This window comes from Barbus barbus (genome assembly GCF_936440315.1).
Source record: "Barbus barbus genome assembly, chromosome: 27".
Classification (NCBI taxonomy): Eukaryota; Metazoa; Chordata; class Actinopteri; order Cypriniformes; family Cyprinidae; genus Barbus; species Barbus barbus.
The window spans coordinates 17,658,175-17,672,359 of NC_136755.1; the positions used below are offsets into that span (position 1 = coordinate 17,658,175).

At 37.8% G+C, this 14,185-nt stretch overlaps 1 protein-coding gene across 1 annotated transcript in view; it reads right to left on the reverse strand.

The window, feature by feature from the left end:
- The window catches only part of LOC306846787 (CUB and sushi domain-containing protein 3-like), a gene marked incomplete at its 5' end in the record, with an annotated part of 460,366 nt that overhangs the window by 182,530 nt on the left and 263,651 nt on the right, over positions 1 to 14,185 (reverse strand). The window contains 2 exons of the mRNA XM_079380399.1: positions 6,463 to 6,587; positions 7,903 to 7,990. Of these exons, the coding sequence (XP_079236525.1) occupies positions 6,463 to 6,587; positions 7,903 to 7,990 (213 nt within the window). The remainder of the gene's footprint in view (positions 1 to 6,462; positions 6,588 to 7,902; positions 7,991 to 14,185) is intronic.

A 14,185-nucleotide genomic window follows, 5' to 3' on the forward strand; every position in this document is an offset into this window, starting at 1 on the left:
GCTCCTTCAGGCCCGAAAGCGTACTTTTTCCTCTGAAAGTCATTCTCTCGTCAAGGGGCTCCTAATTAGAGAAGTATCCTGTGACAAGCCCTCTCCGGTCTGGCATCCGTAATAAACTTCAGCTTGCACTGATGAGGTGTTTGGGTGAATCACCTATCAACAGTCATAAGGGAAGAATACCAATAAACCTATGTGCAGCCAGTGAGAGCTGAGGGCAAAATAAGTGTGTGTGTGTTTATTAATAATAGCATATTATGAAGCTTGGCAATTTGTAAACTATTACCTCATGTTACAGATGCATCCTGTATGCATTACATGAACTGTATTAAAAAACAAACAAACAAAAAAAAAACACTAGATTTCATTTTGGACAGCAAGTGGTACATCAAGTACCAAAAGTGTTCATCATACAAAATTGAAAATTGAAGTTGGCAAAAATCATATTTATCCCTGTTGAAAGCAATCTCTTGTTTAATGTAGTCTGAGTCACATTTTCACATATTTTTTCATGCCCCAATTTAAAAAAAGTGAATGTGTAAAAAATAATGCATGGTATTTTAAAAGCCTTTTTCCCTAGATTAAATAATTGGCTGATAAATAAAGAAAATTATAAAATTTTTTAAAATAGTTTTCCTTTTTAATTAAAAAACATACAGCATACCTCTTTTTAAATAAATAAACAAGAATAAACCTTATTTGTTTTGTTTTTAAAAACTAAGCATATAATAATTGTGCTAATAATTAAAATAACTGTGATTAATCTCCTGATTTCCAATTAGTCTTTAGAACAGAATGTTACAGCAATAATATCATATTTACTGTACATACCGTAACAAATATCTCACATAGTATTTTTGTATTTACATCGCCATCTTAGGTATGCACGATTATACGGTTACTTCACTTTATTAATTTAATTTTACATTGTATCTTCCCAGCTGTCCATGACTCCATCAGAACACATTTCTGGGTCATGACCCACAAGTTGCGAACGACTGTTACAATATTAAGAGGTCTGATCTATTAAGGCTTTACAATTACAAACCTCTATTTTCACATAACAAATTTCCCTGATTAATCACAATATACTTTTTAACAACAAAAAAAGAAAAAAAAAGGGGAATGCAAAGGGAGGATGTCAGGTGTCGGGCCAAATAAATGGATGAACTAAAATTTATGATTATCTCAAAGTACCCCTGGGATGTCAAAATATAACATAGATCCAGGCAATTTTCTGCATGATTTCATGTAGCATCTTCTCATTTAATTTGTGCAGCCTGTAGCGTCAGGAACAAACAGGCACCCAAGTGACATGAAGGTACTGATTTAGTCGAGAGCTAAAGGTTAGGGGCCTGCTGAGAGATAGTCGCACAAACTTCACATGTGTGTGAGAGAAACAGAGTTGGGGACGTGGATTCATGCAGAAACACACTTCTCATCCATACTGAGAGGGTTCTGGAGTGGGCAACATTTCAGGGGGATGGGGGTTTTGTAAGCCTGCGCAGTAGGTGGTCATGTTCTCTGAGCGTGCAGACTCCCAACGACGAAGGCAGCTGTCCAGATAGCTGCAGGCACTCCTTAACACAAATCTGACACAGCTAGCAAGTTACTTGCACGTCGCAGGATGATTTCTACCCCTGGCTACAAGTTATTTGTGGTTAAACAAATGCAGCATCCTTCCATCTTACTCTTCTAAAGCACTGATTTTTGGTCAACATCTAATTTTATGTTCATTCAACATTTTAGTTCACAATGAATGTGGAAAATGTAGCAGACCAAGCAAATTTGACAAATTAATGCTTTTTGTTGTGGAATACAAACATGTTTTATCAACATAAAATATGTCATGTTTCCGCAATTAAATATTTAACTCTCTACTTTACTAAATTACTACCTCCTTGTCACTTGGGTGCCCATTTGTTTTTATGGCTTTAGACAGCACAAACCAACTGAGACGATGCTACATGAAATCAGAATACATAAACGATATAAGGGAAAATGTTAATTATTAAGCAGCACAACTGTTTTCAACATCAATAATAATAATAATAATCAGAAATGTTTCTTAAGCACCAAATCAGCATATTAGAATGATGTCTTAAAGATCATGTGACACCGAAGACTGGAGTAACGGCTGCTGAAAATTCAGCTTTGTCTTCACAGGAATAAATTACATTTTAAAAGATTTTAACAGTTAGAATAGAAGTGTTGTTTTAAAGTTTTAAGTGTTAAGGGTAAAGTTTTATTTTAAAGCAAATAAATGCTTGTAAATGGTGTATATAACATTTTAAAATCAATATTTTTTATTAAAATCATTTTATTAAAATGCTAGCCCACATTTTGTCAACAAACATTTTCAGTACTATTAGATAAACACTGCTCTCTGACGTGTTTTTCAGTCTTTTTATTCTTTTTATTGGACAATAAATGACAGTACATGCTTCTACTGTTTGTTTTACCTTCTGTGGCTTTCTCGCCATCATGCTATATCATCTCATAATGTCTCTTAGTCCTTCCCACTTTTCTCTAGACGTGCGATACAAAGAGCTACAACACTGAGCGTCCATAAACAATTCACAAGTCCATCTCTGCTGTTATTCCTGTCGTACGTCTCAGTGTTGTTGTACTGTTCTTACATACTAGTGACAATGACTTATGGACAAGCTTGCGATTTAAGAGCTCATGGAAGCGGTCCAGAAAGCTACATAAGTTCTCACAGTGACGTATATCTGCGCATGCTTGTGCCTTCCCTGACAGCTCAATTACGGCTAGCTAAATGAACGGCCTTGGCTTGGCTCTCTTGCCTGTAGCAAAGCAGCCAGAGAGAAATTATCTATAAAATTAAAGGACAGGATGAGCAAACAATTCATTACTTGGCCAACAATAGCCTGTCACTTTTTATCCCACCTTCACAAAACAATGACAAGAACCCTTGCTTTCGTAAGACTGACGTTTATTACAATCAAAGCTAAATGTAAAGAGAAAAAGAGAGAAAAAACTAAACTAAGGATATAAACTGTTCATATCTGAAAAAAATCCACTCTACAAGCTTTATAGAATGGCAAATTTAAGTAAAACCATATGAGCAAGAGTACTGGCACAATTGTGCAATATTGTAAAAGATCAACATAGCAAGCAAGAAGTTAACATTTAGTAACTTACATTGGTACTATTACATTTTAGACAATATTGTCAATTATTGTCTATTTGTGGTCCGCTTGTATATCCAGCCATATTTGCTGTTTTACACTTCCTGACATTGAATCCGACCTCTGCAGGGAAAATGGGCCAAGTCAGCACCAAACATAAAGATTAGGAGACTCCAAGACATTGGAACGGGCTGAACTAAAAAACAATCGCCACCCAGAATGATCAATTACATCATTAAACCTCGAACACTGTTTCACACCTTCATTTTCCTGCATGCTGCAGACTTAAAGCCACAACACTCATACTAAACTCATCCAAACAAACACAAACTCACATTAATAGTCCATCTCAGAAACAATACTCCCTATTTAAGGGCACTCGTCCTTCTGCATCTGGACCAAACACCTTTTCTGATTTCAAAAGACAAGAATTACTGCACTTGACTCAATACAAAATACAAGTTTTTAAATTCTCTGTCTAATTCTATCTGCTGATAAATAAACACAAAATGAACTGCTATGACAAACTGTAAATTGTAATATATCACCTGTGATTTCCTTAGGTGGCCACTTGGGGTCGCACTGTCTAGTTTCTGCTCATAGAGGTCTATAACACCTACAAAGTATTTTAGCATTCGCTTTCAGATCAATGGCAGTTCCTTGGCTAGTGCAGAGCTCTCTGGAAGGTTGAAATCTGCCATCTTTGCTCACAGGCACTCTGTTCCAGACAGAAGTTTTTGAGCCAATAGTAGTAAATGCCAATGTGACTACGATACTCTGGAATTGGAGAAAATGACGGCCTGACTGGCTAATGGCAGCACAAGAATATGCAAGCCCCCTTTCATTAGTGGCTATCCACAGCTGTGACTGAAAAAAAAGAGCTTGGTCACTGGGAAAAGTCTACTGTAATCTAATTAAACACATAGGCGGGGCACATGGTAACATGACCATATGACAGATTAATATCCCTTGTTATTATATCCAGTTTAATATTTGATCTAATCTAATAAAAAACATGCAAGATAAACTAAAACCTCAATAAAAGCCATTTAAAAACCTTGTCGTTTAAAATAAGTATAATTTTACATGCATAGTAATTCTGTAGCTTAACATAAGCCACTGCACAGGTCAAAACAATGCAGGCAAATACATGATAATATTCATAAAAGGAAATTATGTAAATTATATTGCATGGAAACACACCATTTGTGCAGTTTTACAATGTTCCCACCCCTGCGCATCTGGGATTTAAAACTGGCTAGTCACTTCTGCTGGATAGCTGAACATTAATAGATGGTGCAAGCTGCTAACTAAAAGATTGGAGACTACATTAATAGCAAGATGCCCTTGTTTTAAATAAACACTAAAACAGAGATAATAATTAACTTAATGCTATGGCTAAATTAATTCATATTGTGCTTGTTTGATTAATGATAAGCGTTTAAAATTAACAAATAAAATAAGTAAAAAAACAGAACATCCAGTGATCCCAAAATGCTGATGGAAGTATCTGTGTCACTCCACTTTATTTTGAGCTATAATTAAAATGTCCTCCTGAATGATGGAGACGGTTCAATTCATGTTTGTTTGCCCAGGGCAGCCAACTGACACTTAAAGCCATTAGGGCTGTGAAAAGCTAGAAGTCACTGCTGGCATGCAAATTCTGCTCTGAATTTTACTAGTTGCCATGGCAATACTATCAGATCCAGCGGGGAAAAAAGTTGATTAGTAAGCTTGTCACAAGACAATTGCAAACACTCCCGAAATTAATTAATATTACACCTTATAACCTACCCCTTCTAGCAATAATATTCAGTAATATTCAATAAGTATTCAGACCAAATATCTCTTCACAATGGCTGACCCACATTCATAAGAGAGGCTGACAACCTATATAGAGACTGTGTAGGTTTAATCTTAAAAGGACAGTTCACCCAAAAATGATTTTTGCACCCTCAAACCCGTATGGCTTAGTTTCTTCTCTGGAACTCAGAAGGAAATTTAAGTAGAATATTCAAGTTGCTCTTCCTTCATACAATTCAAGTGAATGGTGAGCAGGTTTAGCTGCTTAATGTGCATAAGTACATACAGAAGTGAGTACACCCCTCACATTTTTGTAAATATTTTATTATATCTTTTCATGTGACAACACTGAAGAAATGACATTTTGCTACAATGTAAAGTAATGAGTGTACAGCTTGTATAACAGTGTAAATTTGCTGTCCCCTCAAAATAACTCAACACAGCCATTAATGTCTAAACCGCTGGCCACAAAAGTGAGTACAAGATGAATGAAGGTCTGTTTTAAAGGGTAAATAAGGTACTATGTGACTAGCTGTTGTACACCTAAAGGTACGATTTTTGCAAAAAAAATTCAGAGAGTGTATTGTGTGGCTTCATAAAAGTTGGAATACAGTGCACAAGTCACACCAATTTTAAGATGCTTTTTTGGAACCTTTTAGAGCAGCCTCTGGTACTCATCCACTTTCATTGTATGGCAAAGAGCAGCATGAACATTCTCTTTTTACAGTACATGCAGTAAGTTTGGAGCATGAAGGTGAGTAAATGCTGACGGAAGGGAAAACCCCTTTAAACTGCAGGACTAGACCACCAATAACCACCATCTAACATTAATCTGATTTAGTGAAGTGAAGTGAAGTGACATACTGCCAAGTATGGTGACCCATACTCGGAATTCGTGCTCTGCATTTAACCCATCCAACGTGCACACACACACAGCAGTGAACACACACACACCGTGAACACACACCCGGAGCAGTGGGCAGCCATTCATATATGCGGTGCCCGGGGAGCAGTTGGGGTTTGTTGCCTTGCTCAAGGGCACCTCAGTCGTGGTATTGAGGGTGGAGAGAGCGCTGGACATTCACTCCCCCCACCTACAATCCCTGCCGGCCCGAGACTCGAACCCACAACCTTTGGATTACGAGTCCGACTCTCTAACCATTAGGCCACGACTTCCCCACTTCTTGTATTTAACACTTTAATCCATAGGTTCTTGTCACGTGACTGAAGTGACACACGTCATATCAGAATATGCGTAAATGAGATTTGAGGGCAAGATTTTTGCAACTCTAATTTCAGGCTGTGGCAAATCTACACGGTCAGAAAAAAAAAAGTATTTAAAATGTATACCTTTTCACTGAGGCAGTATCCTTAAAGGGACACTTTGTACCTTATCTTTGTACCTTATCTATCTATCACATTATATAATGTGTATTTAACACATTTACACTTCTTGTATTTAAATGGAAACACACAGATGTTCAGTGTGGTTTGCAGGTAACAGACTCACCTCTACAAACAGGTCTATGATCAGTCCATGCCGCGAACACCTCCGCCACTCTCTGACATGTGATGCTCTTGGAGCCCTGGAGAACGTGGTCTTCATCACAGGTGAACTGGGCTGTGGCACCAATACTGTAGGGATCAGGACCCATATACACGTGTTCACACACACAGGATGACCAACAAATCAGATCCAACACAAATCCATTAGCACGACTGAATAATTAAGGTGAATGCCAAATTTAATTTGATGCACATGGAAAAGAGGCTTTTATAGCTAAAAGCACAGCTCAGTGGGTTATAACCACGGTAGCAGTTATTCATGCAAGACGCCACAGAAAAATACAGTTCATCTTTTCAAAAAAATTCTAATTTCAAATGAATTACGCCATCTACTCTCAGTTCTACACAACGCACATACACAAAGAAGTTTGAGAGAAAAGTATTGCAGCATACACAAGAGGGGGATAAATAAATGAAAGGGTATCAAAAGAGCCTTATCCTCCTTGCTAGCGTACAATCAATACTGTGGAGCTTCTTGATACTTTATAAAAGTCTAGTTTGAAGCTTCCTCCATTCCTTCAATCTGTGGTTGAGCAGAACTCAACAAATCCACTCAACAAATGCCGACACTTTCACATTTTGACAATCCTACACCTTCATTTGAGGAAACCGCAAACAGTTCTTTTACAACACGTTGCACGATCTTGTGTGTAAAACCCTCTGCTAACAAACATCAAACGCTCCCGCAGAATTCACTGGGGTTTTTCTGCAATCCTCAAGCCATGTTACACAAAAACCTGAAATAACATCAGTGTCACACTTTGAATCGACTAGCCCTAATTAGCGGTAAAGCCATGCTCGTATTGTCAGCTTCCCTGTGGAGCTGGTATTAGCATGACATTGGGAAAGTCTTGGAAGAGCCTGGTCTGGAGAACATGATTTATATGCTCTGGGAGTGCTAAACAGAGGACACTACTAGAAGATATTCAGATGTTACAATATTAATGACAAGTATCCGTGTAGAAGCGCTATATCCATAATACAGGTTTCTTCTCTTCTTGGAAAATTGATTACGTAAGGGCTGACTGTACATTATCCCAGTTATTACACAACTAGTCTTCCATACTGTATTTGGAAATTATATATTAACTTGAGTTGAAATTATTTAACTTGTCTGCATATAATCTACATATATCTACATATTATCTATAATAAAGCTTCTGCTAAAAAAACAATCAGTACAGCAAAAAGACAGTATTACAGTATTTTGTCTGCATGTATGATGGCGAATATTAGGAAACATCAGAATGCTGTGACTGATGAAGAAGAATGAATTTATTAGCATCTAATGCCGGCTTTCTTGGTGAAGAATATGGGAATAATGGTCACCAGATACCGTCTCGCGAAGCCATTATCGGGACACACAGTACCTAAGGGTGATTACCTAAAGTCGTTGCCAATGCGCTTGCCGTTTTCAGGTTCCCCCGGGTCTGGACAGGAGTTAGAGGCCTGTTTGATTCCTCCTTCGTTTACTGCGAATTCAGAGCACAGTTTGTCATTAGACACATACATACAGATAAATATAATATCCTCATGCAAGTCTCATGCAAATGGTTTCACAGAACTACTGACACTAGAGGAGGTGGAAAGTAAACGTGAACACAGACAAAGACACACATCTAACTGATAACTTAACACATCCCCACAAATGTCTCTCAGTGCGGTTGTCACTTTGTAAGAGTGTGACTACTTCATCGAAAGTGGTGTATCTGCTAAATCCCAGGCCGTATTAACAGCTTTTCATGCTAAATTGAGGGCACATTTTATTATCAGTAGCATTAATGGTAGATTATACACTGTGTTAGGGGAAAAAAAACCTGACTTAAGAAGTGATTCAAGTGCAATATGCAGAAACCCTTGTGCAGAATATGTACACACACACACACACACACACACACACACACACACATAAATATATATTATATATATTCTCTAAAAAGGCTAAGACTGAAAGTTAGAGTGGTTGGCATGGGCCATGTGACTAGTCTGAAGATGAGTCATTTTGATAACTTTCTATCTGGGCAGAGAGGACCGTGTCACCTCTTGTTTTCCAAATAAGTGAATGTGACTTCAAATGCAGCCCTTTTACACACACACACTTGCAGGTGTATAGTGTGATGAAATTAATGCACAATTAATATTGCATTTAACCATGCAGTTAAAATATGCTGATTACTACAAAGAGAGGTCTCAACATAATGCAGAAATACTCACTATCATCAGCATGCACACAAGCATAGCACTGTAAAATGAGAATGACTCTCTGTATTGAAGACACTCACTTTTTTATGCATCCTGAACTATTAAAGAAGCTCCAATGACTCTACAGTGCAAATGCACTTTTTTATTTATTTATTTATTTTTGTATCGTCTTTGTACATATCACTGTGTTCTTTAGTGGATGCATTTGTTCAACTGTCCCCAAAATTTATGATTCTTAAAATAATCTGACGAGGAACAGTGGCTTCCTCTAATCTCTGTTTACTGATTCAAACTTGAAAACACCTGCTGGATTTAAAAGAGGCTCAAGATGTCCTGTCTCTCCAGAAATGGCTTGCCATTGAATAATGGAAGTGTGGTCTTGCCACAGGATGAGGAACTTTCTAAGACTGGAGGATGCCTATGGTGTAATTTATTTGCACACGCTGTTCCTGTTGTTTTAGTGGCAATTTACTAAATTATGCAAATGTTCAGACAGAAAAGACTTAATTTAAATACTCATGATGCAGTTTTAGTTTTTCTTATGAAGTTGTGTGCTAAAGTTCTGCAACTCTTTAATGAATTTAACCCACAGGTCAAAGGTAATGCCATACATTTAATGTCATACAAATGGACAGCACAAGATAAAGCGGAAAGTATTATACATTATTCATGTTTTTTTTTTTGTTTTAAACATGATCATTGAGTGACTGTGAGGAAAAAGAACAAGAAAAAGATAGGGAAAAACAAGTAGAGGAAGATAGACTGATATATTGTTCTTGATTCACCTCTCTCTCAATTTGAAAATTAGCCCCATTCAAGCAGCAATTCACATCAAACCTTTTAGAACTTTAACTTAAACATGATGTTCATTTCTACAAAGATTGTCAGTCACCTCAACCTGTTTTTCATCCAAGTATCCATTTTCATGCTTTGTACAGATTCTATCTGGCTTCTTCATTAACTATTAAAGGTCCTGGTAAAGTGCAATGGGAAAATGGAGCATATGCAAATGTCAGACCAATACAAAGGTTGATTTTGTCAAAGCCTTGGTGAAACTGTGACTATCATCAAAAGCAACAGATTGTCAAAATGTGATTTTCCTGTATTTTGCAGAGCTTTGAACATTGAGATACTCAGCCCACACTCTGACTAAGTTAATTATCATTTATATTCATGCTATTAATCCATGCTTACTATTTCAAATCAACTCCCACACACCTGCCAACTGACATGCAAGTTCATGGATTTTTATCAAGATTTTAGGTTAATATGTAAATTAATGTACAAGGACCCCCCCACCCCCCAATAAAAGAAAGAAAAAAAACAGTACTTTCAGATGCATAACGTCACATTACAAGACTTCCCAAAAGTATTTCATGTCAACTACCTTAACACTTTTATGTCTCTCTATAAAGTCCAAAAATTTATTCTAAAATATTACATACACAGTGTCTTATGTGGCATAATTTATCCATTGATTACTAAAGAACTAATAAATCATGGTGCCTATAATATCCAGCTGCTTGCTCTAGAAATTGGTTATTTAACTCAGGAATCAGGAAAAACAGCTGGACTTGCCTGAGTTTGAATTGAATGGAAAAATCCAGGATGTGACGAATGTGGGCTCATATCGGTGGCGACAACAGCAAATAACAAAAACTACACATGAAGAAATTAACATGTTGTGATTTAAGACAGACGAAAACAGACAGTTTCTATGATGAATGTCTGTAATATGTGAGATCGGGTTAATATCATCACTATCTATCTCTCTGTCAATCATTTCAATTCCTAATTCACCAGTCACCAGTCCAAACATCCATTCAAATAATGATTTGTCTCTGAAAATGACCACAAACACACAAATCAATCCTGAATGTCAAAAAAAAAAGAAAAAAAGTTTGCATGTTTGATTCAAAATCAGCCTATATTGCGAAACATTCAATAACATGAATACTGTGAATGTGCCAAAAAAGGCATTGTGGTATCTGCACACGTGTGCAAGGTGTATTTACAGACATGCGTGGGATTTAAGTTACATTTCCTTGCTTGTGAATCTAACAAACACTGTGATACTTTGAGCCCTTCAAGTGCACTGGATTTTCCTCTGCTTGTATATGAAAACCGACACAAAATTAGATTTTCCTCTTATTCTGAAAGAACAATTACATAAAAGCCTTCAGCTTTTTTTCAATCCCAGTCAGCTGAGTTGGCAATTCATTTTATTGAACATAATACAGTTCAGTTCATGTCACTAATGCAAATAAAGAAATTTACAACAATGCTAAAAATTACGATAATTATAATTAATATAACTCAACACTAATCCTAACTCTAACCCTAACGCCTTTGATATTTTAAGAAACAAATAAAGAGGTTATTTATCTTCAGTCATTTCTTTGAGAATATGCATGCCCAAAACATATGCATTTTTTAGGTCGAGTTAACTTTAATATAGTAATATAACTTTAATATAGGGATAGTTTTCAGTAGTTTTGTCTACAAAAGTGTCAATTTTGTGCTTCAACTTTAGACCTCATTTTACTGTGTAATGAGGCATTCAGTGATATTGTCTTTGGAAGGGCTGACTGATATCTTGACCGTATAGCTTTCGGAGGAAGCTTGATCAAATTTGGCCCTGCTTTTGGATGTGAGCCAGTCCTGATTAAAACAAAAAAAGCCACTAAAATGTGATTAAAATGCCCAAAATGCCTCTCAAGTCTATGTAGCAAGACAACTCTCTCCTATCTCACCTCCCTCATAAAAATGCCTCGTGATTTTCTCAATTTTCTTTTTTTCAATGTCAATTAGTCATTATTTCGACAGAACCATTTATTCTCCTGATTGAATTTGTGACCAGTTATAGTCTGATGTAATTCCTCTACCTTCAGCTGAAACTGCTTCATTGTAACTATAACTGAACATAATGAACTCTCTGGGAACTGAAAAGTGCCAAAAGTTAGTAAAAGCACATTCACACTAGAATTTTATCTTATTATATTGTATTGTTTAGTTGACCTTTGTGATTAAGCCTTCCAGTCAGAAGAAAAATTATAATGAAAAACATTTTGTACATTTTACAGCTGCAGTATACTTTTAAAGCGACAGTACACTGTTTTGAAAACAGCTTAACTGCATATAAAAATGTTCTGAAGTACTAGTAATTATAACTCAAAACAGTGATAGTTTAGCTAAATATAACTAAACTAGTTAAACCCCAACATTAGTCTCTTTTTCATGCACAAGTGCTGTTGCTAAGAAACTTCTTCTCTAATATTTCATACATCAAAACAGCAGCATTTTGTTGAAGAAAATGAAGAAAACTGATAGGACCCGGTGTGAAAAAAAAAAAAAACTGGCCGTGTGGAAAAAAAACAAAAACAAAACATGTTGAGGTCAGGGGACTGTCTTGGCGTTTAACTTGCTGTTTTCTACTAATGGGCTCTGAGCTGAAGCATCATGTTGCAGTTTTCACCATCCATCAGCCTGGGTGAATTTAGGCCTTTCTGCGGAAGTTGGGGGTTATTTTAGTGCACTTCTTTTTTTTCCCAGATCCTCCTTTAGAATTATCCCTCTGCTATGTTTAGAAAAGTTGCCTTTTTTCTCACATTCAAGGCCAGTGGAGTATGAAACCCACAGGGCTTTTAGAGCTCAATCAACAGTCAGAGAAGCAGAACTCTCTGTGAGACCTGTTATTCTCATTCCCTCAAACTTACCCTCTCTGCCTCTCTTTCTCTGCATCCCTCTAATTCACACTAGGCATGTCAATTTGTGATCATTTCCACAATCGATCGTCGTTTAAATTAATGATCAATTAATCGAATAATCGTTTACCTTGATACTGCAAAATGCGTCTATTGCAGTAGCACATAGTCACCGGCATGACAGGATGTGCAAATGCCACTCAAAACGCCAGCTTCCTCACCCGAATGAAAGGGTTTTTAGTCTAAGTAAAAGGCTAGTAGCAGGATCGTAAAATGAATGGATGTGATTATGATCATTTGATAAAATGAAGAGAGCATGCTGTAGTTACGCACGGGATCATTATACTTTGTGGGCTGTTTCATATTCTGTCACAGACCACTGAATGCGCCTTTTTAAATGGTTTCACGGTGCTCGTTGTTTTATTTTAAAACATCGTCGCAATGTTTGCAATTGACAATATCGGGATTTAAAATAAAATGCTCCCAAACAAACGCAAGTACGGCGCGTGGGGCTGTGACGTGCAGTCAGTGATCCGTTTCCAAAATCACCGGCGTTGCTATGGCAAAACACACTATTACCCACCTGAAACATTTTAATGTATTATGACACAAGTGAGGTACAAAGCTTTGTTAATAAGAGAAATAATTGGTCAGCAGGTAAATGTTACATCGCGATCATGCTTTTGGATTCATGCCGTTCGAGCATGTTTAGATGTGTAGTTGTTCGTGTAGAGGAAGAAGAGCAGTGGGGAGAGAACGCAGCCCTTGAGGTCCTCCAGTGCTGATGGTGCGGGTGTTGGATGTGAGTTTTCCCAGCCTCACTAGCTGCTGCCTGTCTGTCAGGAAGCTGGTGATCCACTGACAGACGGTGGTGGGGACGGAGAGCTGTGTCAGTTTATTCTGAAGGGTGTCCGGGATGATGGTGTTGAAGGCGGAGCTGAAGTCCACAAACAGGATCCTTGCATAAGTCCCCGGTTTGTCCAGATGTTGGAGGATGAAGTGCAGTCCCATGTTGACTGCATCATCCACAGATCTGTTTGCTCGGTAAGCAAACTACAGAGGGTCCAGCAAGGGACCAGTAAAGTCCTTCAGGTGAGCCACACAAGCCTCTCAAATGACTTCATCACCACAGACGTTAAAGCAATAGGTCTGTAGTCATTAAGTCCTGTGATTTTTGGTTTCTTGGGTACAGGGATGATGGTAGAGCATTTGAAGTAGGAGGGGACATCACACAGCTCCAGTGATCTGTTGAAGATCAATGTGAAGATGGATGATAGCTGGACAGCACAGGCTTTGAGGCAGGCTGGAGAGACACCGTCTGGGCCTTTGGCTTTCCTTATCTTCTGTTTCCTGTTTCCTGGAGATCTTCTTCTACAGTCATCGGCCTCATCCAGGACGGTGACGAGTCTGCTTACAGACAGGAGGATGATCAGCTAGCTGTCTGATCCAGTCACAACAACCTGGAGCTCAACACGCTTAAAACTGTAGAGATGATAGTGTACTTCAGGAGAAACCCCCCTGCTCTCCCCCCACTCACCATCATGAACAGCACTGTGACTGCAGTGGAGTCATTCAGGTTCCTGGGCGCCACCATCTCCCAGGACCTGAAGTGGTCGATACTCACATCGACTGCATCGTGAAAAAGGCTCAGCAGAGATTGTACTTTCTTCGTCAACTGAAAAAGTTCAACCTGCCACAGGCGCACATGACACAGTTTTACTCTGCTGTTATTGAGTCGGTCTTGTGCTCTTCTATAACTGT